Below are 24,948 nucleotides of genomic sequence, written 5' to 3'. Positions count from 1 at the left end.
AACTGAGATTTGTACACATTCCCTCTTCTCTCACCACTTGACTGACAATTGCCATAAAGGGTAAAAGTTCAACTGCATACATGGAGGCCATCGGTTTGTTGCTTATTTTGAAAATGCAGTTAACAAATTCTGACTCATAGATTAATTTGCAAAATGGATGAGAGAACCACCATTCCTACAGCCACTTTCACACAGATCAGTATTACACTGCTTTAGTATTAAACATTGCTGAGCAAGATCCTGCAAGCCCTAGTGTGATACTGAGCATGCACAAATTGGCTTTGGCTCCTACACCTCAGGCACTTTTCATAGCACTGTTCTGGTAATGATGTTTAACCAGTAAATGTTTGTATTTATCCACTACAACTGTGTGTGTGTGTTCTTTGGATAGGCACAGTTGTAGTTGCTGCAGTAACACTGTGCTCTGACAGGGTGGAGTAATACTGGTGTCCCATGACGAGCGGCTGATTCGCATGGTGTGCAGGGAGCTGTGGGTGTGTGGCTGTGGCACCGTGAAGCGAGTGGATGGAGGATTCGACGAGTACAAGGACATCCTCCAGGAACAGTTCCGTAGGGAGGGATTTCTATGAGGTCCTGCTCTTTGATGTGCCCCCCCCCCCCCCCACCCCCACCATTGCAATCCAGACATCCAGGACTTGCTGCTTTCAGTGGGCAAGTGTGACAATGGCCCACTGTAGTCACTTCATTTTTTTTTCATTATCACAACCTGGCCTTGCCCACATCCCCTGATGTTTGATCCAGGGACAATGAACTTGGGTGTAAATTAAACCAAGCACCATCGCCACCTGTTCCACGTAAAGACAAACCAATGGGTGGATAATTTTCAGCAATGTTTGGAGTTCAATGCAATAACCCATTATTATTATTTAATGTAATTAATTACTAATAGTCCCCTTGCCTTTTTCTCAACATGCAGTCACCGTCAGTGAGTTGTTAACAAATCCATCTGTGCTGATTTTGAAAAAGGCCCAAGTAGACGGTGTGAATAAGTGTTAATGGCAGCTGCAGTTGTTTCTCAGTGAGTGAGGAGATGCCAGAACCTGCTTTCAGGTTCACCCTCAATTGCTGTTATTTCCCCTTTACTCAGTGCAGGCTGATTATCCCAGCAATGTCACTGAAACCTGCAGCTGAGGCTGTGTTGAGCCAGGCATTGGACAAGGATGTCATTGGGTCTCCAGGTCCTGCTGCCTTGGGATGGGTGTGGACTGTTCAATACAACAAGCTACATTGCACAACCTCTCAAAATGAGTAACATAAATAAATCATTTGACAACCATAAATGTTTTCAAAAATGTACTTTTAATGCTTTTTTATTTGTTTAATAGTCATTGTCCTCTCCTCCACACCATCAAAACCCTTCTGTTCTGTAGAACCGTCTCCTCACTACAATGCAGAAACCCACACAGCAGAATGATCTTTGCCTCAGCACTATAATGCACATGGTCTCTTCTAAAACCTTAGTAAGGAAGGAACTAACCTATGCATGCATCTTGAAATTGAGGGGTTGGATAACACTTAACTGGGGAATAGTTATATGGAGTCTTCATGGAGTTAGGTTTCTTGTGAATGCAGCCCAAAACTGGTGGCAAACTCCATCCAAAGCCAAAATCTTGAATGAGACCGATAGTCAAGAAATACCGTAAGGGAAAATTGAAAATAACTTTTCCTACCCTGGTTAGATATTCATTGCATCTACTTCAAAAGTAACCCTGTAGCTTCTTACACTCCAGGGAAAGACCCAGCCTCTCTAACCCTTCAGAACTAGTAACATTCTCATACTATTTTTGCATTTTTTACAGAAGCATCCTTTTAGCAGGGTGACCAGAACTGTACACCAATTGTGACCTTACCAACATCATGTACAGCTATAACAACTTACCCTCTCCTGTACACAATACTGAACAATGAAGGAAAGCATGTGAAATGATAACATTACCACACTGTCCACCTGTGGTGACACCTTCATGGAACTATGTACCCAAATCCCTAGGTCTGTTCTACGACTTCTGATGGGCACTACATTTCTACCCTGGTTTAACCTACCAAAATACAATACCTCACATTTATCAGATTTAAACTCAGTCTGTCAGCCCATTGGCCCAGTTGATCAAGATCCTGTTGTGATTGTAGATAGCATTCATCATTTATTTTATCACCAATATCAATGCCATCCTACATTCACATACAAATCATGAATATAAACAAACAGTGGACCCAGCACCAATCCCAAAGGCACACCACTTGGTCATGTCTGAACATCTATCACGACCCTTTTCTCCCTTCAAGCCAATTTCGTATTCAATTGGCTAGCTCACCTGGATCCCATGTGATCTAACCTTCCAAACCAGTGTACATAGTCAAAGGCCATGGTAAAGTCCATGTAGGTAATATTTCTCACTTCCCTCAATCTTCGTGATGATCTCTTCAAAAAACTCTTCCCTGTGTACTTCAAGTCTTCTGTCTTCGTATGCTTACTGGCGTTTCGACTCTCCACCCACAGTTCTGTACAACCAGAGAAGTCAAGGCTGAAACTGACAGATTCAGTTAGTCTGATCATGACATTTACCTATCTGCAAGAATGTCATTCAAGCTATTGGAACTCAAATTAGGGGATGAGCCACCCAGCACACTGACATTTGTCACAAATGTTCTAATTCAAGTCAGGACATATGTTTGGAAGTGACTCAAGGTCACCCGGGCCTGAACGTAAATGGACAGGGGATTTAAGTGGTCCGCCCATTCAGAATCAAGCATCACTATGAAAACCGGAGTCACAAAAGCCTTATATTACTAAAAAAAAGACAGTAGACCTATGAAAGGAAAAATGCTCCATTAACATCTGGAATTGTTTGGGGTTAGTGAAGAGACAGTAATTGTAGCAGATTTCAGAAATTAGGTGTTTTTTTTAAATAAAGGATTCAGAAATGTTGATCCAGAGTGTCCTAGAAACAGAACATAGTAGGACATTCAGCCCTTCGGGCCATCATGGCTGATCATCCAAGCCATTCAGCCCTTCGAGCCAGCACCGCCATTCAATATGATCATGGCTGATGATCCAAACCATTCCGCCATAGGAAGATGTGTTGGCTTTCATTGCAAGAGAATGAGTACAAATAAAAAATGCAATCATACAGGACATGGGCAAGAACACATCTGATTTAGGTACAACCATCTTTGGGTACATCTCTGGGGTTCTTACTAAAAGGGGACAAATTTGATCTCAAAAGAGAGCGGGAAATATTTAACAGTTTTCTTTATAACTAGTAGGCAGAATCTCAAGTTTAGGAGGAGAGGTGACTATGTTTGAGGGCTCAATTGGATAGTCATGGAAAATATTTGAGTGGCTAGGTCATCTGAAACTTGGAGGGGGCTGGGGGGCTGGGGAAGAAATTCAAAATAAAAGACTGAAATTTCAAATCTTAGGATGTAATTATACTGTCATGGGTGAGAAATTATACCCCAAGAAAGTCAAGAGGTTCAGTAACAGATTAATTCAAAATAGATTGAGAGATTTGTGGATAGCAGAGGAATCAAAAAAAATGATTTAAGGGTCAGATTATAATAATGAAAGACCATTTGACCCTTGAAATCTCTGCCATTCAATATAATGTCCAAGCCCTCATCTCACAGTACAGCTGGATGCCTTGTCTGAAATGCAAGAATATATTCTGAGCTGAACACCACCTCTTAGAATCGTCCAAATCATAAATCCAGTGATAAAACATACTCCATCTGCGCCACGTTCCCAGGCAAATCACAATCTCAAACAGGCTACAGCAAGACTGTAGCCCCAAGTGTGTCCAAGTCGGACCATTGTGACCCTTACTGACACACTGTTCACTCAATTATGGTGCCAAGGGACAAAGATCCATTTAGTAAAGCAGGGTGGGGTTGGGGGTGTGTAGAAATTTGCCTTGTACGGCAATGTGTTGCACATTATACTGCTTGCACTTCCAAAATTCATTGAGTTCAAGTAAGTTGAGTTCAAGTAAGTAATCACAATGAACATAGCAGCAGGGATTGTACTAGCTCTATTCCAATCCTGGGGAAGTTAAACAGCACAACTGTGCAGTTACAACATGTCCATTCCGAGGTGTGATTTTAAGAGTTAAAAAAAAAAATTAACAGAAAAAGACCGTGTTGGAGTAACTCAGGTAATGCAGCACCTCTGCAGAATATGGATCGTTAAAATTTTGGGTCAGGACCCTTCATTTTTTGTAAACCAGCATCTGCAGTCTCATGCATCTCCACAAACTACCAGATTAGTTTGAGAATTAAACAATGCCACTAAACCAAATCACCCAAAAGCAGACACAGAGTGAAACAGTTAAATCATAAAAAAATCATCAGGTTTACAACCTGCCAAGCCTGCCCAAGGCCAATGAGGACATTTGTAGCAACCTTGGAAGTCCCAACATGTCAGGAAGGTTTAGAGGAATAATAGGCTAGATCAATATAGCGCTGATCACACAAGACTTCGGACGCTGCAATAAAAAACCCCAAAGCTGGGTAACAACAGTGACAACGCTCAGCATCTGTAGGAATGTTAAAAGAATATGGGAAGACAGGTGGGAGGTGAATAGAGAACAAGGGCAGTTGCGAATGTCACAGGAAGTCCTTGTTTGTCACCTACAGACGTGCTCTAGTTGACGAGCTCCTCGTTGGAACGGGTTGGGGAAGCGTTTAAAGGATGCACACAGTCAGTGAATTTGAGACACCTGTTAAGAACCAGCACTGGCTGAGGGCTGAAGGGCCGGTTGCGCTCAGCGTTTCCGGAAGGCAGCGAGAGGAGCATAACGTGAGCGCTTGGCGCCGCCAGGCCCAGGCTTCCTCACCCGCCCGTAGCACAGCAGAATCCCTCAGCGTTTTGACCACGACCCTCTGCTCGCTCCGTCGCCTCCATGGTGAAAGTCGCGACGTTACTGGGTAACGAATTAACAAAGACGCGGCGGGAAAAACCTGAGGCGCGCGGCTCCGTGTCCTGTGGAGGGCGAGATTTCCGTGAGATGCTCCCGCCACCAGCAGCTGCCGAGCGCTCGGCTCGGACTGAGGCGCCTGCGCTCCGCCGTGCTATTTATAGACGGCGACCAGAGCGAGCGATACCAACTGACAATCAGCCCCCACGCCACTGCATGGGGGGAGCAATGAAGACCGAGGAAGCAGATTTAACGTTAATTCCCTCCGTTACCATGTGATTCCTCCACCACATAAGTTAAACTAGATTTCAGACGTTTGTTATTGGTCTGCGTGGTGAGTGGCGGCTGTTTTACTGGAGTTTGCCTTTCACGTTGCCGCGACGCCCCCTGATCGGCGGGCGGTGGTGCGGTCCGGCCGCGGCTGACGTCATTGAGGGGCGGGCGGAGCGTGGCTGAGGGTGGGATCCGGGTCTGTCGCCGGCGCCGCGCTCCCGCCGTCCCCTCCCCGCCCCGGGTCTCCTCCCTCCCTCCCTCCCGCCCGCCCCTTTGTCATCGAGTCGCGGGCTGGACACCGGCATGACATCTCCGATCAGCAGCCAAGAGTGTGCAGGTGAGGGGGCTGGCGGCGAGTTTGTGATCGTGGGGCTCACTCATTTGCGGCTTGGGGCAATGGAGAGTGAGTGTGGGGCAGCGGCTGGACACCTCCCTCCCCTCGAATCCCCGTCCCTCTGCCCCCTTCCCCGTCCCTCCCCCCGAATCCCCGTCCCACTGCCCCCCCCCCCTACCCCTCTCCCCGTCCCTGTCTACCCCCCCCCCCCCTCTGTCTCCCCGTTCCCTCTGCCTCCCTGTCTACCCCCCCGTCTCTCTGCCTCCCCCTCCCTCTGTCTCCCCCCCCCCCCTCCCCGTCCCTCTGCCTCCCTCTCCCCCCGACCCCTGCCCCCTCTCTCTGCCTCCCCCTCCCCGTCCCTCTGCCTCCCCCTCCCCCTCCCCGTCCCTCTGCCTCCCCCTCCCCGTCCCTCTGCCTCCCCCTCCCCGTCTCTCTGCCTCCCTGTCCATGTCCCTCCCCGTCTCTCGGCCTGTCCCTCCCCCGTCTCTCTGCCTGTCCCTCCCCGTCTCTCTGCCCTGTCCCTCCCCGTCTCTCTGCCTGTCCCTCCCCGTCCCTCTGCTTAACACTCCGTCTGCCTCTCCCTTTCCCTCTGCCTCCCACTGCTTTACTTTTATCCTCGGTAAACAAGGACACAATTTAATCCAGATCTGCACACGATAGCACGCCGAGTTGCCTCTCAGACCCCACGTTGACTTGTGAGTGGATCTTTAGGTCCGCAAGTTATACTGGGCACTCGCTGTATTCTTTCGCAACTCCGTATGTGTGTGTGTCTCTCTCCCTGCGTCTCTGCTACGTGTGAGTGAGTAAGTGAGTGAGCGAGTGAGGTTGGTTGTGTCTCTCCTGTGTGTCTCCTGTGGCTGTGTATGAGGCTGCCCGTGTCTCTCGCTGTTTGTGTGTGTGCATTTTGTTACAATTAATCTTAAGGCGTTTATCTCTTGCAGAGCCGGCCACCGGAGCGGCGGCGATGTCTGAGGTGAGTTTCTACAGTCCAGGATGTATTTGCTTTTTCCTGATTTGCTTCCTTGCGGGAAGCTCAGCATTGTGTGTGTAGTGGAGTCTTGTGAAGCTCCTGGTATCTACCAGGCAGCCTGGGAGGAAACGCTGCCGAGGGGAGCTGTGTTTGGGGGTTTGTCGGGATCGATGATGCATTGTAGGGGAAGTGAAGTCGGCTAAATGTATGAGAGATCGACGGGGATGTTGTCCACGGCTTCAGTATTGTCCTCCGGGTCCTGTTGCGTGGGATAAAGCCCGAAGTGGACGGTCTGAGCACTTTGGGTACAAGCGCGGCTCCACCGTCGCCATCTTGCCGGTGGATGTCAAAAAAAAAGTGAGTGTGGATTCAAACAAAAGGCTGCAAAGAGTGGCAGAAGTGTAGGTGCGAGGAGGGAGCAGGCTGGTCGCAGCCCATGCTGGGGAGGGACAGGAAAAGTGAGGGTCTCTACTCCATCGCGACCCCCCGCCCGAGGCACCAAACACCTCCTCTCTCCCCCCCCCCCCCCACCCCCCACCCAACTCTGCCCTGCAGACCGCCTGCTCCCATTGTGCTGCCATTAGTTTTATGTTATTTTTAATCTCGCTGTAGGCCCGATTTTCGTACTTTTTAACCGGGCTGCGCTCCCCTGCCCCTCCCCCCTCCCCCCTCCACAGCATGTGTTGCCATGAGCCTGCTACCCCACCCCCCCACTCCCTCCCGCGTTCTGTGGGTAGGGGTGGTTGCCGGGCTATTCGCCAAGAACCAGGGACGGAGCCATCTCCCCCCCCCCCCCCCCCCCCCCCCCCCTCCCCCCCCCCTCCCCCCCCCTCTCCCCCCCTCTCCTCACTACCCTCCTCCCCTCACCCCCCTCTCCTCCTCCCTCCCCCCCCCCCTCCGCCCCTCACCCTGTCCCCCCTCCCCCCCCCCCGCCCTCTCGCTGTCCCCCTTCACATCCCCCCCCCCTCTCCTTGTCGCCGTCGTGGATCTGGAGCAGGCTCCGTCCGGTGTCTGGGACTGGGCGGCGAGTTCGCAACCCCGGGCTGCTCTCATGTTGCAAATCCTCCTGAGCCCAATGTTTTCAGCCTGTGCTCTGAACATAATTCGGTTTAAAAAACAAATCAAGTTGATGATCCTAAACGAGCGGCCCCGGCTCCTTTTTCAATTGACCTGTCGGGGAAATCTAAGACTTCAAATGGTCGCGGATTCTGGAAACTGGTTAAAATGTTTCGTTCCTCATGGCGGGCGTTGTAACGACCCGATAATGTAACAGTGAGAGCGGGTCGCTGCTTGCCAGCGACTCCCAGCCCCGTTTGTGTGCGTGTGCATGCCCGCGGCTGCCTTCGTTGCTGTTTCTGCAGTTCATTGGGCGCTGCCTACTAGCTAGCTCGTTCGGTGGGACCACGGGCAAGCCCCCCCCCCCCCATAATACTTCCTCCTTCCACCCCCTTCCGTCTCTCCTCTTCCCATTCTTCCTCCCTCCACCCCCCCCCCATCCCTCCACCTCTTCCCCCCCCCCCCCCCCCCTCCTTCCCTCTACCGCCTATTCCCTCCCTCCAACGCCCCTTCCCTCTCTGGAGCGAGAACCCTCGGCGCTTCGCCATTGCTCGCGTTGCTCATGTTATTGCCCCCTCCCCTCCCGTGCCTCTCTCCCTCTTTTGTTTCCCCGCCTCCTTTTTGCTGTCTTTCCCGGGCTCTCTCTACTCGATCTCCCCCACTCGTACCCCTCCCACCTCCGTCTCCGTATCTTCCTCCTTTGCCTGCCTCCCACTCCCTCTGTTTTGTTGCAAAGAGCTCGCCATAGGGGATCGCGCGTTGACAAGATGGTTTAAAAAAAATCAAGAGGTGCCCGATTTTAAGTTGAGGCAGGCGGGGGGTTTTGTTTTAGAAAGCATGTGGACATTGAGTGCTTCCAAACTGCACCACCGCCCCTCCACTCCAAACGACGAGTTGTGTGGGGAAGGTTGACGTGGGCACTGGGGGCTATGTCCAGTGACTGGGGCGAGTATGGGGCATCCGATCGCTATGGCTACAACAAATACTATGGAATGGTATGCGTTTTAAAGATGTTCCTATTGGACATTTTAACGCATTGCGTTGGTTCTTGGGTTCAGCATTTGTTGACTTTGTCCTTGTGCTCAATTCCCTCCGTGGCCCCACCTTATTTTGGTCACTCCACCCCACCTTCTTCGCCAGTACAGATAATGTTGCAAAATCACAAAGTGCCAGAGGAACTCGGTTGGGTCAGGCAGAATCTGGTGAGGGAATAGACTAATGATGTTTTGGGTCTGGATCTGGACCCTTCCTCGGATTGGTGAAGGTGGGGGGGGATGATGGGAGAGGGACTAAGCCTGGCAAATGAAAGGTGGAGATAGATGATTGAAGAGGATGGGGACTGATTGGCAGATGGATGAAGTAAGTGACGAAGGCTAGAGGTGAAACGTGTTGCTGTATAACACTGGTGAGAACGGGCCTATCGCTGTATAACACTTGGGTACAGAACTGGTGTGGACGAGTCTGTCACTGTATAACACTGGGGTACAGTAGTGGTGGGGATAGGTCTGTCACTGTAGAACACGGGTACAGTACTGGTGGGGACGGGTCTGACTATATAAAACTGGGGTACAGTTCCATTGTGGACTGGTCTATCACTATAATACTATGGTACCGTACTGGTGGGCACATGTCTATTACTGTATGACGCTCTTAGACAGTACTAATTGGGATGGGTCTGTATAACATTGGAGTACTGTACCGGTGGGGACAGGGCTGTCATTGTATAATAATGTGGCAAGAAGGTCAGACTTGGTTGTGGGGAAGTACATGAGATGGTGGATTACCGGTGTTCCATTGCTGTGTCTGAGAACAGTGGAGTAAATTGCTGAATTGTGGTTTATGCTTAGAACACCTTGGAGAAAGATGCAGTGTGTTATCGTGCATTCATAGAAATAAGCAAAGCAAGGCCACTCACTCCAGGGCTGAGTGCTCCGTATGACCATGGCTTTGTAGATGATGGGCAGCCACTATTCGTAACACAAATCTTCAGCTGTGGCTTCATCCTGCTAAATCGCTTCCCTCCAGCACCTTTTCAGTAATGTGGAGACCAGAACTTTTTGCTGTTATCTAGATGTGGCTCAGCTGGCTTCTGATCAACCAAAGAGGTACATGGAGTTCATCTGCTTGAACCATCTCTCTCCTTGTCCTGCTGCCTTCAGGGATCTCCTGTTATATGTTCAAAGATTAAAAATACAGTGTGGAAGCAGGCCCTTCGGCCCACCAAATCCACGCCGACAACCGATCACTGCGTATACCAGGTCTATGATACCCCACTGTCACATCCTGCAATTTACAGATGCCAATTGACTTACAAAGTTACAAACTGTACGTCTTTGGAGTACGAGAGCCCTGATTGCCTGCCTACACATTTCCAGATATTGTGCATCCCTCTCGGTTGGTGACTAGACGAGGTTAAAGTAGTTTTAACAGTGGGTGTGGGGATAACAAACTGGAATCTCATCTGTTCATCCCTGCATAATGCCAGAGTCATTTGTACTTAGCCCAAGACACCTTCCATTTTGACTTGGTTGACTGACATTTCAATTTTATAATAGTTAATTAAGGATATACATTGCCTTTAGAACACCAATAAATCACTTATAGTTGATGATCTAACCTTTCTCGACGTATAGTGTTTAATGGTGTTTCTTATTTTGATAGCTAGCAACTTGTTACATACACATAGTAATAGCTACACGTTTATCTGCAGCCATTGAATCATTACTCCCTTGCTTTCACTTCGTGCACACGGGGTCAGGCCCTTCGGCACACCTTCTCTGTGCCAATCGAACTAATCCCTTTTGCCTGCATGTGGTCTCCGTCCTTCTATTTCTTATACCTAGTTCCGGTGAACTACTTCTGCACCTGCCCCAAGCCGTCGCATCCTTCCCATAGTGTGATGACCAGAAGAGCACACAGTGCTATAAAATGTGGCTGTTAGACGCTTTATACTGTTGCAGCATGATCTCCCGAAGTTTATACTCAATGCCCCAAATGATGGAGACAAGCATGTTGTATGTGTTCTTAACCATCCTCTCCCGTTTCAGTGCACTGGGACTTGCACCCCAATATCCTTCTGCATGTCAATGATTCTCAGGGTCTTCTTGCATTTGACTTTCCAAAAGCAACTTGGCCTGACAAAACTGGGATAGTATAGCCTCAACAGGCTGAGAGAAGGGCAGAACAGGCAGCTCAATGTTCCAGTGTACAGGTGCTGCAGGTGTAATAGAGGTACAAGTAAAAGGAGGGATGCTGTCTTTTTGATCAAGGAGGACATAAACACAGTGCTAGGAGAGGATATTCGTGATGAATAAACCAGTGAGCTCTATAGGTCGGCCGTAAAGGATGGGACTATTATAGGTCCCAAAAAGCCAGCGGGAATTAGAGGAACAGATGTTTGGAGAGATTGCAGATAGCTATAAGAATAATAGCATAGTATTAGTGGGAGATTTTAATTTCCTTAATATTGAGTCGTCACCCGTTGCGGGTTTTTTTAACTTAAGGAGTGATGGATGCCTAGAACACGCTGTCAGTGATGATAGTGCAAGCAGATATGATAATAGCATTTAGATAGACACATGGATATGTAGGAAAGGAAGGGTATGGATCGTGCAGGTAGAGGAGACGAGTTTAACTTGGCACCTTGTAAAGCATGGATATCGTGGGCCGAATGTGATACTGTTATATCTTCTCTCTTATGCTGGCTTTTGATTCAGCTCATCAGTGAAATATCCTCTTGGCATCCACCTTGTCAAGTGCTCTCCATGATCTTGTATCTTCCATGCGTAGAATAACACCACAACCAAGACACCTATTCCAGTCCATCCCCAACAACAGGACTCTGGAGGTTTATACAGCGGGCAAAGGTGTGGATGTAGAATAACGGAGCTGGTGGATGGGTGTGGAAATATGGGCCAGTGTCAGACATCTGATAGGAATCAAACCGGGTCATTAGTGGGTCCAGGTAATCGCGGGCTCATCGATCTACCGGAGCAGTTGGGTCGGTTGTCTAAATGGATTTGTCAAGTCTTTGAAACATTACGTTATTTTATTATGTTGTTTTATATTTTTAGCCACCAAAGAAGAGGCAAAGGACAGTGGAGGACTTCAACCAATTCTGTACCTTTGTGTTGGCGTATGCTGGCTATATTCCATATCCCAAAGAGGTAAGGCTACCCTGCCTGTTCTGCTTAGATCAGCTGTGTAATGTAAATGCCAGCGCCCCTTGAGGCCAGGAGTAGAAGCTGGTCAGTTGGCCAGTGGCCGAGGTCAAGTGACTTTCTAGGGGTTTCTGTTAGTTGGAAATAAACTCTTCTTGCAAGATGTTGGATGTGTATTCATTGTTCTAGCCACAACAGGGTTATACACAGACATTACAAGCTGTAAGTTCTCCTGCTTTTTTCTCTTGGGTACAGTGTTGGTTTAACCTCTGTTTAAGAAGGAACTGCGGATGCTGGAAAATCGAAGGTACACAAAAAAGCTGGAGAAACTCAGCGGGTGCAGCAGCATCCATGGAGCGAAGGAAATAGGCAATGTTTTGGGCCAAAGTGTTTCGGCCCGAAACGTTGCCTATTTCCTTCGCTCCATAGATGCTGCTGCACCCGCTGAGTTTCTCCAGCCTTTTTGTGTACCTGTTGGTTTAACCTCAATAAAGTGCAAAAAAAGTATAACTAAATAGAACATTCTAGACAAAGGAATGTTTTGACCTTAAACTCTTGATAAATCTGTCAGAGGAACTCTCCCTTATTAAACTTTTGTAGATCAGTGGTTTGACCTCAGCAGAAGGATTGTGTCCCACTCTGGGCTCCACATGTTAGGAAGGATATTAAAGTGTTCGAAAGAATATAGAGGAGATTTAGCAGAGTAGTCTGGTGAATGGAAGATTTCACCTGGTTGGGGTGACTGGAGGAGAAGGGCTGCTCTCTGGAGCAGAGGAGGTTGGTTCATAATCATCAGTCAGTATTAAGTAGGAGTTGAGGAGTCATCTAGCAGTTATATAAGACGTTAGTGTGGCCACATTTAAAGTATAGTGTTCAGCTTTGGCCATGTTGGTCAGGAGGGTAAGTTGGGATGAAAGGGTATGTTTCCACGCTGTATGAATCTGTGAGTGACTTCAGCAGGTAAATCAAGAGAAAATGTTACCAGTGGCAAGTTTTTTTGTAGCTGGACAATAAGGATTGCAGGGAGCAGCAAAGGAGCGGCCAGGCTAATGAGAATCTTTTTTACACCATAAATTGTTGTGACTTGAGACATGGTGACTGAAAAGACAGTGAAAGCAGATTCAACGGGAACCAGATAAATGGAGCAGGATCCTCTGTATGGAAATGGGACTGGTGGATGGACTCTTTCCAAGGGTTGACATAGACCTGCCACTGCCATAGCCTCCTGCTTCAAAATTCTGTGATTCTTTTGTTTTAAATAAAAATGAGAAACATATGGTTTGGATTCTTGCCAAGGCAAATCACAGTTGGAACCATCTCAAGGGACTAGTTGTTTCCAGGAGTGGTCAATGGTTTATTTAGCTGATGTCTGAATGATAGGACATGTTGGTCAGCGGGTTAAGTTGGGCCGAAGGTTCCAACCTGGTTTCCACGCTGTATGCATCTGTGAGAAGCTTCAGCAGATAAGAGAAAATGTTTCCAGTGGCAGAAAAGGGTGGTCACAGGTCTGTACTCCACTTTCACATGGTCCAGTATTTTGATAATATACAGGTAAACCACCGATTTTCCAGCATCTGATGGTCCGGTGCCTCCTTTATTCCGGACAAAATTCCGAGAGCATTGTGTGTGGAGCACGTTCTTTTGGGACGTGTGCCTCTGTCCTAAAAGAGTTAATGGTTTACTTCTTTGTTAATTTCTAATTCTTTATTTAAGTTTCTAGCAGTCCATGGTGCTTTAGAGACATGAGGGGTATAATTAGTGGGTCAGAGATGGATTGTTGAATTATTACGTGACCCCTGTTGGTCTGGCAAAATGGATAATCCGACAAGGTTCTGGAACCAAGGGTCTGGAAACAAATCAATGCTGTACCTGTACTCTTATCACAGACTTGCTGTACCTGTTTGATGTGGTTTTACGTCAATGCTCCCCGTGGATGGCTTAAAAACGTATCTGGTGAAAATCATAATTTCCCTTTTACATTGGCTAACGTTCTTCCACCAACAGCTCTGCCTAAGACTGGCAAAATTGGTAATACCTTTTGCTGCACACAAACGTGCTATGTATCTTTCTGAATAAGGGTCCTGACCGGAAATGTCACCCATCTTTATTCACCAGAGATTCTGCCTGACCCTCTGCGTAATTCCAATATGCTGTGTCTGTTTTTGTAAACCAGCATCTGCAGTTCCTTGTATCCACATATATCTTTGCATCTTGGTTTGTAGCAAGTATTTACATCAGCCTCGCCATTGGTATTCTCTTGTAGACATTGACCGCGGGCTGGTCTGTCTTTGGTCAAACAACACTCACCTGCTGTAGGTATGGTGCCAGAATTGATTCTGAATCGGGCTCCTTTGTACATTCCAGCGTGGGAGAACAGTTACTCACCCAAATAATATGCAAAGTGCTGGAGTAACTTCGTGGATCAAACAGTATCTCTGGAGAATATGGAGAGGTGATGTTTCGGGTCCCTTTTTCAGACTGTGATTTCAGACCCTCTGTGATTCCAGTTACTTGTCCAATATATGGATCTGAAAAGTAAGGGATGAGTATAAAATGTATTTACAGAGCAGCAAAAGAACATGGTCCACCAGTAGAAACACGGAACTGCAGATGCAGGTTTAAGAAGGGTCCCAACCTGAAACACCACATAACTATCCTTGTTCTCCAGGGATACTGCCTGAACCACTGAGTTACTCCAGCTCTTTGGTCTATTTATGCATTTTGAGAGTTTCCTCCCTCTCTCTCCACCCCTCCATCTCATCCTATCAGCACATCTTTCTACTTCAGTCTGAAGATGGGCCTCGACCTGAAACGTCACCATTGCTTCTCTCCGCTGAGTTACTCTAGCATCTTGTGCCCACCATCTTTCTCCTACCTTCTCCCTCATGAATGTATCTAACTTCCTCTTAAATGCATCAATACTATTCTAAGACAGCATGATGTGTTGTCATGTTTCATTTTGCTAATTCTTCACTGAATTTACTAGACTTTGACTTACTGTTTCACTTTGTAAAATAACATCTGCAGTTCCTTGTTTCTGCATTACTATGTACTCTGACCACACACTGGCAAATAGCTAGAAGTGCATTTAAATGAAAATCTTCCTCCTTTTCGTGACAGCAGCTTTCTCCCCGTCCAAATCTCACCTTTGACACCTATTCTTTTCTCTCCCTCTTTCCTGTTTTCCCCCATAGAGCGCACACATTTTTCCCATCGTCCCCGCCACGCCCCTTCAACCTATATCTCTCCCTCCAGTTTTAGATTTCACTCCTCCTCTTCTCTCCGTATCTGACATCTTTTTATCCCCATTGTCACTTACTCTGCCCCCCTCGCCTGTATTCACCTATCACTTGCCAGGTTATCGCCCACCCCCACCGCTTTTTTCCCCCCAGTTTTGACTCGCCTACTCCCTCAGCCTGGATTAGAGGGTATTAGCTTCAGGGAGAGGTTGGGTAGACCTGGATTTTTTTCTCCGGAATGTTGACAATAGGTGAAGGAGTAGGCCATTTGGCCCTTCGAGCCAGCACTGCCATTCAATGTGATTATGGCTGATCATCCCAAATCATTACCCTGTTCCTGCCTTCTCCCCATAACCCCTGACTCCGCTATTTTTAAGAGCCCTATCTAGCTCTCTCCTGAAAGCATCCACCGAACCCGCCTCCACCGCCCTCTGAAGCAGGGAGACTTGATACAATTATGAAAGGAAGAGATAGAACCTTTTTCCCAGTGGGGAAATGTCCAACACGTGAGGGCATAGCTATATGGTGAGAGGGGGAAGGTTTAGTGGAGATGTGAGGGGAAACCAAGTGGGACCCGTTGGGTCCCGGCCCCTCAACGTGCGGTTGCAGGGGGGGGGGCCTGTGGCGTCATGCGCACACACACTAACCACCCCCCCACACACACACTAACCACCCCCCCCACACACACACACACTAACCACCCCCCCCCCCCCCCCCCACACACACACACACACACACTAACACACACACACACACCCACACACACACACACACACACACACACACACCCACACCAGGTAAGGAGGGGAGAGGGGGGGGTGACAGCAGCAAGCAGACCCATTGTGATGTCATCAGAGAAACACAGTCATCTTTATTTCAACGTTGTGTCCGATTTTTGAACATTTTCAGTAATAAAGCATGGAATTTTCAGATGGCGATTTCGGACTCCATGGGGAAAAATCTTTACCGGAATATGCAAAAATGTTGCCATTAGCGCGTCGTTTTTTCGACAAGATGTGATCACAGACACACACACACACACACACACACATCGAAGATCAGAGTTTTAAGTATATAGATATGAGGGGAATTTTTTTTACATAGAAAGTTGTGGCATCTGGGACACAATGCTAGGTGTGGTGGTGGTGGAGGCAGATACTATAATGGCATTTAAGAGGCTTTTAGGTAGGTGCAGGGAATGGAGGCAAATTGATCATATGCAGGCAGATGAGATCAGTTTAACTTGCCATCTTGTTTGGCACAAACACGTGCTGTACTGTTCTGTGTTTAACTGTTTACATTGTCTGAGTTCCTCCAGCACTATGTGTTTTAATTAACGTTCTGTCCCTCTCCGTCCTCAGCATGACCCCTGGGCACACGCCAACCTGAGTCCTCGCAACAGCACGGGCAGCACTCTGGACAGCGACAGCTGGGAATCCTCGCGCTCGTCAGACTCCCACATTCTGCACTGCGGCAGGAAGCTAAAGTGCGTGGGTGCCAAAGACGGGGCGAAGCGGGGGAAGGTGGACGGCATGTGGCTGGAACGGCCTGGGTTCTCCAGCTCGCTCTTCAACACCCCCGAGAAGTTCAAGTCCGAGAAGCCGAAGAAGAAGATCTCCTCAAAGAAAGCTAGTCTGGATGGTGCACGGAGGAGGAAGACTCCTGAAGGTGGGAAGAGGTTGGGCTTGGAAAACATCAACAAGGTGCTGGAAGTGTCCCAACCTCCCGTCCAGCTTCCCAAAGCAGTGGAGACCCGGCCAACTATCGAGAAGATGCCGCAGAGCGACACTGAGTCCGACGAGGAAACGCTGAAGATCGACCTGCAGGCTGAAGAGATCTGCAAGCCAGTCCCAGTGCTGGAGGAGGTTAAGGAGCAGGCCGTAGATCCTGGGACAACCCCAGTGAGCGAGCCAGAGAAAGAGGTGATGACAGACCAGGGGAAGGTGAAGCAGCCTGATGGAAAGGAGCAGGTGGAAGGTCAGAACATGGAAGATCAGCCAGTGGAAAATCAGCCAATGGTAGATCAGCCGGTGAAAGATCAGCCAACGGAAGATCAGCCAACGGAAGATCAGCCAACGGAAGATCAGCCAACGGAAGATCAGCCAACGGAAGATCAGCCAACGGTAGATCAGCCAACGGTAGATCCGCCGGTGAAAGATCAGCCAATGGAAGATCAGCCAATGGAAGATCAGAAGGAGGAGGAGGAGGGGGAGGACAGGAACGAGCCAGAGTCTGGAGTGTTGGATGGGACCACGGCCAATTCAGGTAAGGACAGTGACCTTGTAACGTAAAGATTTGCTGAATATAAAGCATATGGCAGGCTACAGTGTACAATCATGGGACCTGGCATCACCAGAGTCACGCAGCATAGAAACAGGTCCTTTGCCTGCATATGGCCCATATGCCTCAAAGCTTTCCCATCCATGTACCTGTCCAAGTAACATTTAAATATTGTTATAGCACCTGCCTCACCTCTTCTTTGGCAGCTCGTTCGATATACTCACCACCCTCTGTGCGAAAAAGACTTTCAGACTGGCAGTATAAAGAAGGGTCTTAACCCAAAATGTCACCTATTTACGTTCTTCAGAGTTGCTGCCTGACCTGCTGAGTTACTCCAGAACATTGTGTCCTTTTGTGTATTAACCAACATCTTAGATCTCTATTTCTGTTATCGAACATAGAACATTACAGCACAAGAACAGGCTCTATGGCATCCAATATATGTGCCAAACATGATGCCAGCACCTACATGATCCATGTCCCTCCATTCCCCACCATCAACCAGCAATGAACTGGTGTCCTGCCCACTTGGACCTGGAGTTAACTCAGTGTAGACTAACTGATGGGTTTATGTTGGGCGAGAGTGTTCAGGACTGCAGACCAGGCCAGGTTAGGGTACAAGTTGACTTTGATCGTGTTGAATAGGTACATGTACAAGGGGGCGAAGGCCCCTTCAGTTCATGGCTTGATTGTAATCATGTATAGTTGTTTTGCTGACTGGATAGCACACAATAAAAAACAGTTTTTCACTGTTCCTCAGTGGATGTGACAATAAACTAAACCAAGGTTTTATCCCACAGAACCTCCGGACCCAACTTCAACAGAAAACCTCAAAATTGAAGGTAAGTCTGAAGGTGGTCCAACTGAGTGTGTGTACTTGAGATGAAAATTGGACTAGTTTAATCAGGGCAGGAATAGAATAGTGGCAGAATTATTTTAAAAGACCACATGGTGTTTAGAGAGAGAGAGAGAAAGAATTAAAGAAGAATACAAAATAGATGCACGAGTAGGCCATTCGGCCCTTCGAACCAGCACTGCCAATCAATATGATCATGGTTGATCATCCAAAATCAGTACCCCGTTCCTGCTTTCTCCTCATATCCCTTGAACCTGTTAGCCTTAAGAGCTATATCTAACTCCCTCTTGAAAACATCCAGTGAATTGGCCTCCACTGCCTTCTGTGGCAGAGAATTCCATAGATTCACAACTCTCTGGGTGTAAAAGTTTTTCCTCATCTCTGTCCTAAATGGCCTACCCCTTTGTGACCTCTGGTTCTGGACTCCCCCACCATCAGGAACATTTTCCTTCATCTAGTCTGTCCATGAAGAATTTTATATGTTTCTATAAGGTATCCTCTCATCCTTGTAAATTCCAGTTAATATAAGCCCAGTCGATCCATTCTTTCATGTCAGTCCCACCAAGCCGGGAATTAACCTGGTGAACCTACGCTGCACTCACTCAATAGCAAGAATGTCCTTTCTCAAATTAGAAGACCAAAACTGCACACATTACTCCAGGTGTGGTCTCTGTACAACTGCAGTAGGACCTCCTTGCTCCTATACTCAAATCATCTCGCCATGAAGGCCAACACTGCCTGCTGTACCTGCATGCTTGCTTTCAGTGACTGATATACAAGGACACTCAAGTCTTGTTGCACCACCCCATTTCCTAATCTGACACCATTCAGATAATAATCTGCCTTCTTGTTCTTGCCACCAAAGTGGATAACCTCACATTTATCCACATCATACTGCATTTGCCCTGCTTCTGCCTACTCACCCAACCTATCCAGGTCATCCTGCAGTCTCATAGCATCCTCCTCGTTGCACACACTGCCACCCAGCTTTGTGTCAACCGCAAATTTAAAGATGTTACATTTAATTCCCTCGTCTAAATCATTAATATATTTTGTAAAAAACGGGTCCTAGCACCAAGCCTTGCGGCGCCCCACTAGTCACTGCTTGCCATTTTGAAAAGGATCTGTTAATTCCTACTCTTTTCTTCCTGTCTGCCAACCAGTTCTCTATCCATGTCAATATCCTACCCCCAATACCATGTGCTATAATTTTGCACACTAATCTCTTGTGTGGGACCTTGGCAAAGGCTTTTTGAAAGTCCAGATATACCACATCCACTTGCTCTCCCTTATCCACTCTACTTGTTACATCCACCAAAAATTCCAGAGGATTAGTCAAGCATGATTTTCCCTTCATAAATCAATGCTGGCTTTGACCAATCCTGTCACTGCTTTCCAAATGCGTTATCTTAGAGAGAAACAAGGAACGGCAGATGCTGGTTTACAGAAAAAGACACAAAGTGCTGTAGTAACTCAGTGGGTCAGGTAGCATCTCTGGAGAACATGGAATAGGTGATGTTTCAGGTTGGGACCCTTCCCCTGACGAGCTTAGAAACAAAGAACCGCAGATGCTGGTTTATACCAAAGCTAAATACAGAATACTGGAGTAACTCAGCGGGTCAGGAACATCTGTAGAGAAAAAGGATGAGTGACGTTTGGGTCTGGGCCCTCCTTCTGAAGAAGGGCCGTGACCTAAATCACCTAAACCCATCCTTTATCTTTGGAGATGCTGCCTGACTTGTTGAATTACTCCAGCACTTTGTGTCTATCTTAAGAATTATCTTACACTGATTGGAGAGTTGTGAGCTACCCAGCTGGTGCATGTTTTGTGTGCGCTTGGTAGTATTTTCTTAGCCCAGCAACAACGGCAGGGCGATATCTTACACCTCCCACACCCACCTCCTGTCCTGGCCCCTCCACATGGCAACTCATCATCAGCTGATACTTTTGTGTTTGAGACCATGGAGTGGGTGTGTATCCAGGGCCTTCTAATTGCAGGCTGAGAGTGCTCTCTCCCGGGGTAGTCGGATGGTGTAGTCTCGGGAGTCCCCGGGGAAGTTTCCCGGACTACTCCTGGTGTGTCTCCTGGTCTACTCCTGGGGTAGTCTGCTGGTGTACTCCTAGGCTGGGGAATGGTGATGGAATGCGAGGTGTTGCATTTTGGGAAGTCTAACCTGGGCAGGACTTATACAGTGACAATTGTAGAGCAGGGGATCTAGGAGTGCAGGTGCATGGTTCCTTGAAGGTGGAGTCGCAGGCAGTTCGGGTGGTCAAAAAGACTTTTGGCACATTGGTCTTCATTGGTCAAAGCAATGAGTATAGAAGTTGGGAGGCCATGGTGCAGTTGTATAAAACATTGATGGGGCCTGCATTTAGAGTATTGAGTTCAGTTCTGCGCATCATGTTATAGAAAAGATGTCAAGCTGGAAAGGGTACAGTTTTACGAGGATGTTGCCAGGACTAGAGGGTCTGAGCTATCGGGGGAGGTTGAGTAGGCTGGGACTCTTCCTTGGAGTGCAGGAGAATGAGGGATGATCTTATAGAAGTGTATAAAATTATGAGAGGAATAGATTGAGTAGATGCACAGAGTCTCTTGCCCAGAGTAGGGGACCAGAGGACATAGGTTTAAGGCGAAGGGGAAAAGATTTAATTGGAGTCTGAGGGGTAACGTTTTCACACAAGGGGTGATAGCCGTATAACTTTATGATCTCAATGACTAGCTGCTCAATGACAGCAAAAATAACGGGAGGTTTTTGGATGATCAGGTGCAAATGGGGTTAGTTTAGATGGAGTATCTTGGTTGGGATAGATGAGTTGGGTGAACGAGCCTGTGTCCCTGCTCTCTGGCTCTATCCCCACTGAATATTGTACGTATCCTCCATTCACTGATTGTGTCCTTTCAGAAGACGATTCCTGGGATCTGATCACGTGTTTCTGTATGAAGCCTTTTGCGGGAAGACCGATGATTGAATGTAACGAGTGTGGCACCTGGATCCACCTATCCTGTGCTAAGATCAGGAAATCGAACGTCCCCGAGGTCTTCATCTGCCAGAAGTGCAAGGACTCCAAGCAAGACATCAGGAGGTCGAACCGGGCTCGGACCGGGCCCAAGAAACGATTCAGTGAGTAGCCGGGCGATTCTGGCTGGTCTCATGGACAATCAGGAACACTTGGAACTGTGAAACCCTTTGGTTCTGGTCCCACGTGGAAGATATGCCTTTCAGACGAGGCACAATGGTGCAGGATTCACCGTGCATTGAATGTGTACATAATCCAAGCCCACCCTTCAGTCCATCTGACCCGTCGTACCTTGTTTCTTTGGTGGAGTTCTTATTAAAATCTGGGACTTGGAGACTGGGACCAAGGCGGCAAGATGTTCCGCGCTGTCCTATTTAAGGGCCTGTGGTTTCACTGACTTTGGAGCAGGACTTCAATGTAAAGAGATGCCATAGATTATTTGTTACTGGAAGTGTGGACCATGCCCATTGTCAATGGAACAGTTGGTGGGTGGGTATGGGTTGCGGTGTGGTTTATGGTGAGGGGCATGGGACTCTCCTGGAGCTGGTACGGGGGTGGCAGGGGGTAGGGAGTGGAGGCATCTGAACATCCTTTTCAGAGCGGTGTGATGTGCACAAAACCTGTCGAGGGGGAACACAAAGATATTGCCCCCTCCTGTGTCCGGGATGTTGTTCACTGTCCACCAAAGATCACGTGAGTAGCCCTAGGTCCAGGTTTGAGAAGATCTAGGCTTCCATGAATGTGTCTACTACCATGGTTAACGTTGGAAGTTGGGTTATGGTTCAATAGCCCCACTTGGTTCATCCATGCACCCCTGCCAGTATATTGTTCTAAAACGAAGTGCAATTAAAGTTTGAGAATTGTTACCCATTGAATGATAGGGATGAGCAGTTTGTGATCGTCCTGTTTTCAGACAATGGACTCAAGACACTGGCTGGGCCTTTAGCCTCTGCACACCTGTCCCTTGCCTTACCTGTGGCTGATGTGTGCAAGTGTCGAGGGGTCTAACGCTAAAAGCCCAGCTGTGATGGAGAAGGGCAGAGGTCGGGGGTGCTGCAGTGTTTGGCCAAGTCACAACTCGATTGCCTAGCCAAGGTGTCTCGTTCTGCACTGCCTTAATCCAATCTTTGGCCACACAGCCAAATTGCTCTGCAACCACCTCTCTCTGCCTTTCTCACTGTCCCCACCACTGTAGGATGAAAAAACAGGGAACTGCAGATTCTGTTTAATAGGGCACAATGCTGGAGTAACTCGGCAGATTAGGCTGCAGATCTGGAGAACATGAATTGGTGATGTTGAGCCTCAATCCGAAATATCACCTTTCAATGTTCTCCAGTGATGCTGCCCGACCTGCTGATTTACTCCAGCACTTTATGTTCCACCACCGAAGATGCAGACTGGCCTACACTGTTTCCATTTAACCAGGTGGATGTAAGGCAGGGGGGTAGTTGGCTGCTTGTGACTAATGGCGGTGTATTTAACAATAGAGGCTGGGGTAACTAGTGCAGCACAGAGGGTGTGGGTCCAATCCAACTCTCCAGGCACCACCCTCTCGCTCTGAGTTCCCGGCATCTTGGAACGGGTATAATTGTCAGTGAGCAGACAGTTTATGTACAGATCTAGATAGGAGAGTTGTAACCACGATCCAGGCGGTTTCTATCCCCAAGTGCTTTGTTTAGCAGTCTTGTTGGTGGGTATCGGCTTAGTTGGATGAGTTCCATAGCACAAGTCCACTGTTTAGAGTCCACTTGCTTAAGCTGAACCTCTCTGGTTTTAGTTCTTGGTGCACTTTCCACTCCAGCGTGACAGGACCTCTGACACCTCTGGAATCAATGTTCCTCAGGCAGATTGATGGGTTCCTTTATTTACCACCATGATGGATGTTTCTTTTGTTTCGAGTTCCTGTTTTGAGGAATTTGGGCTTTCAGGAGAGGTATTGTTAGAAGGCTGTCCAATGAGCTGGTGATCCGTACTCAGGTTATGGCTCCATTATGGGGTCAATGGGTCTGCAGTGGGTCTACAGTCCCCACTCTGGTCCATATCACCCCACGATACACTCCTGGTGAGTTTTGCCCATAGAAAGCTCATGGTTCTCTTGTGAGCAGGTGAGTGGCCATCTGTTGATGCAAGGGAGAAGAGGCAAGCCCGATGACTATGGCACCTCAATAGGAGCTAAAGTCAGCCAGGAGGAGGCGGTGGTGGGGCATGCAGTCACGGGATGGATGGTGATGTTCTCACAACACTGTAGCTGGGGGTTACCCCAGCCCCTGTAAACAGCCCAGAGAGTCTTAATAATGTCACACCTGGGTCTTGTAGCCCAGTGCTAAATGCCATTTAACGGTGCGTTTGTAAATAGCCTTGAAATTCTTCTGTAAATAGTGTTCTGGAAAGGCACAGTGGGTGTTATGGAGTGGCCCGTGAAGTTTGGGGATTGGTGGTTTAAATTTGCACTAAATCGTTAACCACGATACCCGGGGACGGACAGTGCTCGGCTGGGTTATGTTGAACAAATGTAAAATATGTGAAACCTCCGGATGTAAAGTGCCAGGTGTTCACCGTGTTCCTATTTTATTCTGTAAGGCTATTTCTGTGCAAATGATTTATAGTGCTGCAAGGTTTGGTCACGAGGGAGATGGAAATGAGAAAATAATTTTTAAAGCTCCCCCACCTCTTTTCTCCCCCCCCCCTCCTCCCTATCCCTACCACACCCTCCTTACCCACTTTCTTGCTCCATCGTTCTTTCACTCTGCAATCTTCTCCTTCCCATTCTCATCCTTCTACTACCCCAACTCCTCCTGCCCCCCCCCCCCCCCCCAGACCCAACCTCCTTTTCCATCACCACAGTTGCTGGATTTTCTATTCTTGAGAGGTAAAATAAATCTACACAGAATAAACCTCTTGGTGTGTGGTGTTGATGTATGGTGTCTGTGACTGATTGATTTACAGGTTTGAGTCAGACTGCATCCTCTTGCACCTCTCTCGTGTGGGAGAGAGTTTGTTTGTGGAGCCACCTTCATCCCGCAGCTGTCTGTGGTGCAGATGTGGGGGGAAAGGGTGGAATCCAGGGGAGTTCCCTTTCATTCGGAGCAGCCACTTTACACTTTCTGCCAAGTCCAAGGAGAGTCTTTGCATGTTCCAGCTCCTTCAGGAGAAGCTTGAAGGGTCCCGACCCGAAACATCACCTATCCATTTTCTCCAGAGATGCTGCATGACCTGCTGAGTTACTCTAGCATTTTGTGTCTATCCACGGTTTAGAGGGATATGGGCCATACGTGGGCATCTTGGTCGGCATGGAGGTGTTGGGCTGGAGGGCCTGTTTCTGTGCAGTATGCTGCTGTAGTTTGTACGTTCTCCCTGTAACACCCTCCACTGTGGTGTTGCTGATCTTTCCTCCCCATTGTGTCAAAGTCCTGAGGTAGAGCATCACAGTTACTTGTGGGAGAAAACCGGACCACCCTGAGAAAACCCACAGTCACAGGGAGAACGTACAAACTCCACACATGCAGCACTCGCAGTCAGGATTGAACCCGGGTCTCTGGCACTGTAAGGCAGCGTCTCTACCACTACACCATTGTGCTGCCACTAGTGGTGCAGCGGGTAGGGCCGCTGCCTCTCAGATCAAGGGACCTGGGTTCGATCCTGACGTTGGGTGCTGTCTTTTGTAATTTATACATTCGCCCTCTTAACTAAACTGAACATTAAATCAGACCTTTCCCACTGGAAGGGGAGGAGCTATGATGCAGGAAGATGCTATTCACCCTTGATCATTTTCTACCCCAGTGGGAATGTGGCTGATCTGCTCCTTGCACTTAATCACCTGAATTT

At 48.1% G+C, this 24,948-nt stretch overlaps 2 protein-coding genes across 5 annotated transcripts in view; both read left to right on the top strand.

Annotated features, from left to right (window-relative positions):
* abcf3 (ATP-binding cassette, sub-family F (GCN20), member 3) overlaps positions 1-1,301 on the top strand; it is a 50,058-nt gene extending 48,757 nt beyond the window's left edge. Inside the window, exon 23 of the mRNA XM_055645864.1 lies at positions 432-1,301. Within this exon, the coding sequence (XP_055501839.1) occupies positions 432-590 (159 nt within the window). The 3' untranslated portion in view covers positions 591-1,301. The remainder of the gene's footprint in view (positions 1-431) is intronic.
* A 4,084-nt stretch (positions 1,302-5,385) lies between these two features.
* Positions 5,386-24,560, top strand: LOC129703428 (PHD finger protein 13-like). 4 transcript variants are annotated; one of them, XM_055645858.1, is made up of 6 exons: positions 5,386-5,547; positions 6,486-6,517; positions 11,644-11,736; positions 16,331-17,234; positions 18,050-18,091; positions 21,009-24,055. In XM_055645858.1, exons 1-6 carry the CDS (start codon positions 5,514-5,516, stop codon positions 21,233-21,235), a joined length of 1,332 nt encoding a protein of 443 aa, XP_055501833.1. In that variant the 5' UTR covers positions 5,386-5,513; the 3' UTR covers positions 21,236-24,055. The 4 variants fall into 4 exon arrangements, with proteins under 4 accessions (XP_055501833.1, XP_055501834.1, XP_055501832.1 ...); XM_055645859.1 differs by lacking the exon at positions 5,386-5,547 and adding an exon at positions 6,085-6,239; XM_055645857.1 differs by lacking the exons at positions 5,386-5,547; positions 6,486-6,517 and adding an exon at positions 6,630-6,871 and having other exon boundaries at positions 21,012-24,560.
* The last annotated feature ends 388 nt before the right edge of the window (positions 24,561-24,948 follow it).

The sequence above is a fragment of the Leucoraja erinacea genome, chromosome 14 (genome assembly GCF_028641065.1).
Source record: "Leucoraja erinacea ecotype New England chromosome 14, Leri_hhj_1, whole genome shotgun sequence".
Classification (NCBI taxonomy): domain Eukaryota; kingdom Metazoa; phylum Chordata; class Chondrichthyes; order Rajiformes; family Rajidae; genus Leucoraja; species Leucoraja erinaceus.
Note: the sequence above shows the minus strand (reverse complement) of the source record. Positions and strands in the feature narration are given on the sequence as shown.

Bases quoted from the DNA above. Each gene is read 5' to 3' on its own strand.
- LOC129703428 (XM_055645856.1), top strand. From the start codon at position 6,722: ATGAGAGATCGACGGGGATGTTGTCCACGGCTTCAGTATTGTCCTCCG. The intron at 6,872-11,643 runs GTGAGTGTGGAT...TTATATTTTTAG, and splicing joins CGGTGGATGTCAAAAAAAAA to CCACCAAAGAAGAGGCAAAG. The intron at 18,092-21,008 runs GTAAGTCTGAAG...GTGTCCTTTCAG, and splicing joins AGAAAACCTCAAAATTGAAG to AAGACGATTCCTGGGATCTG.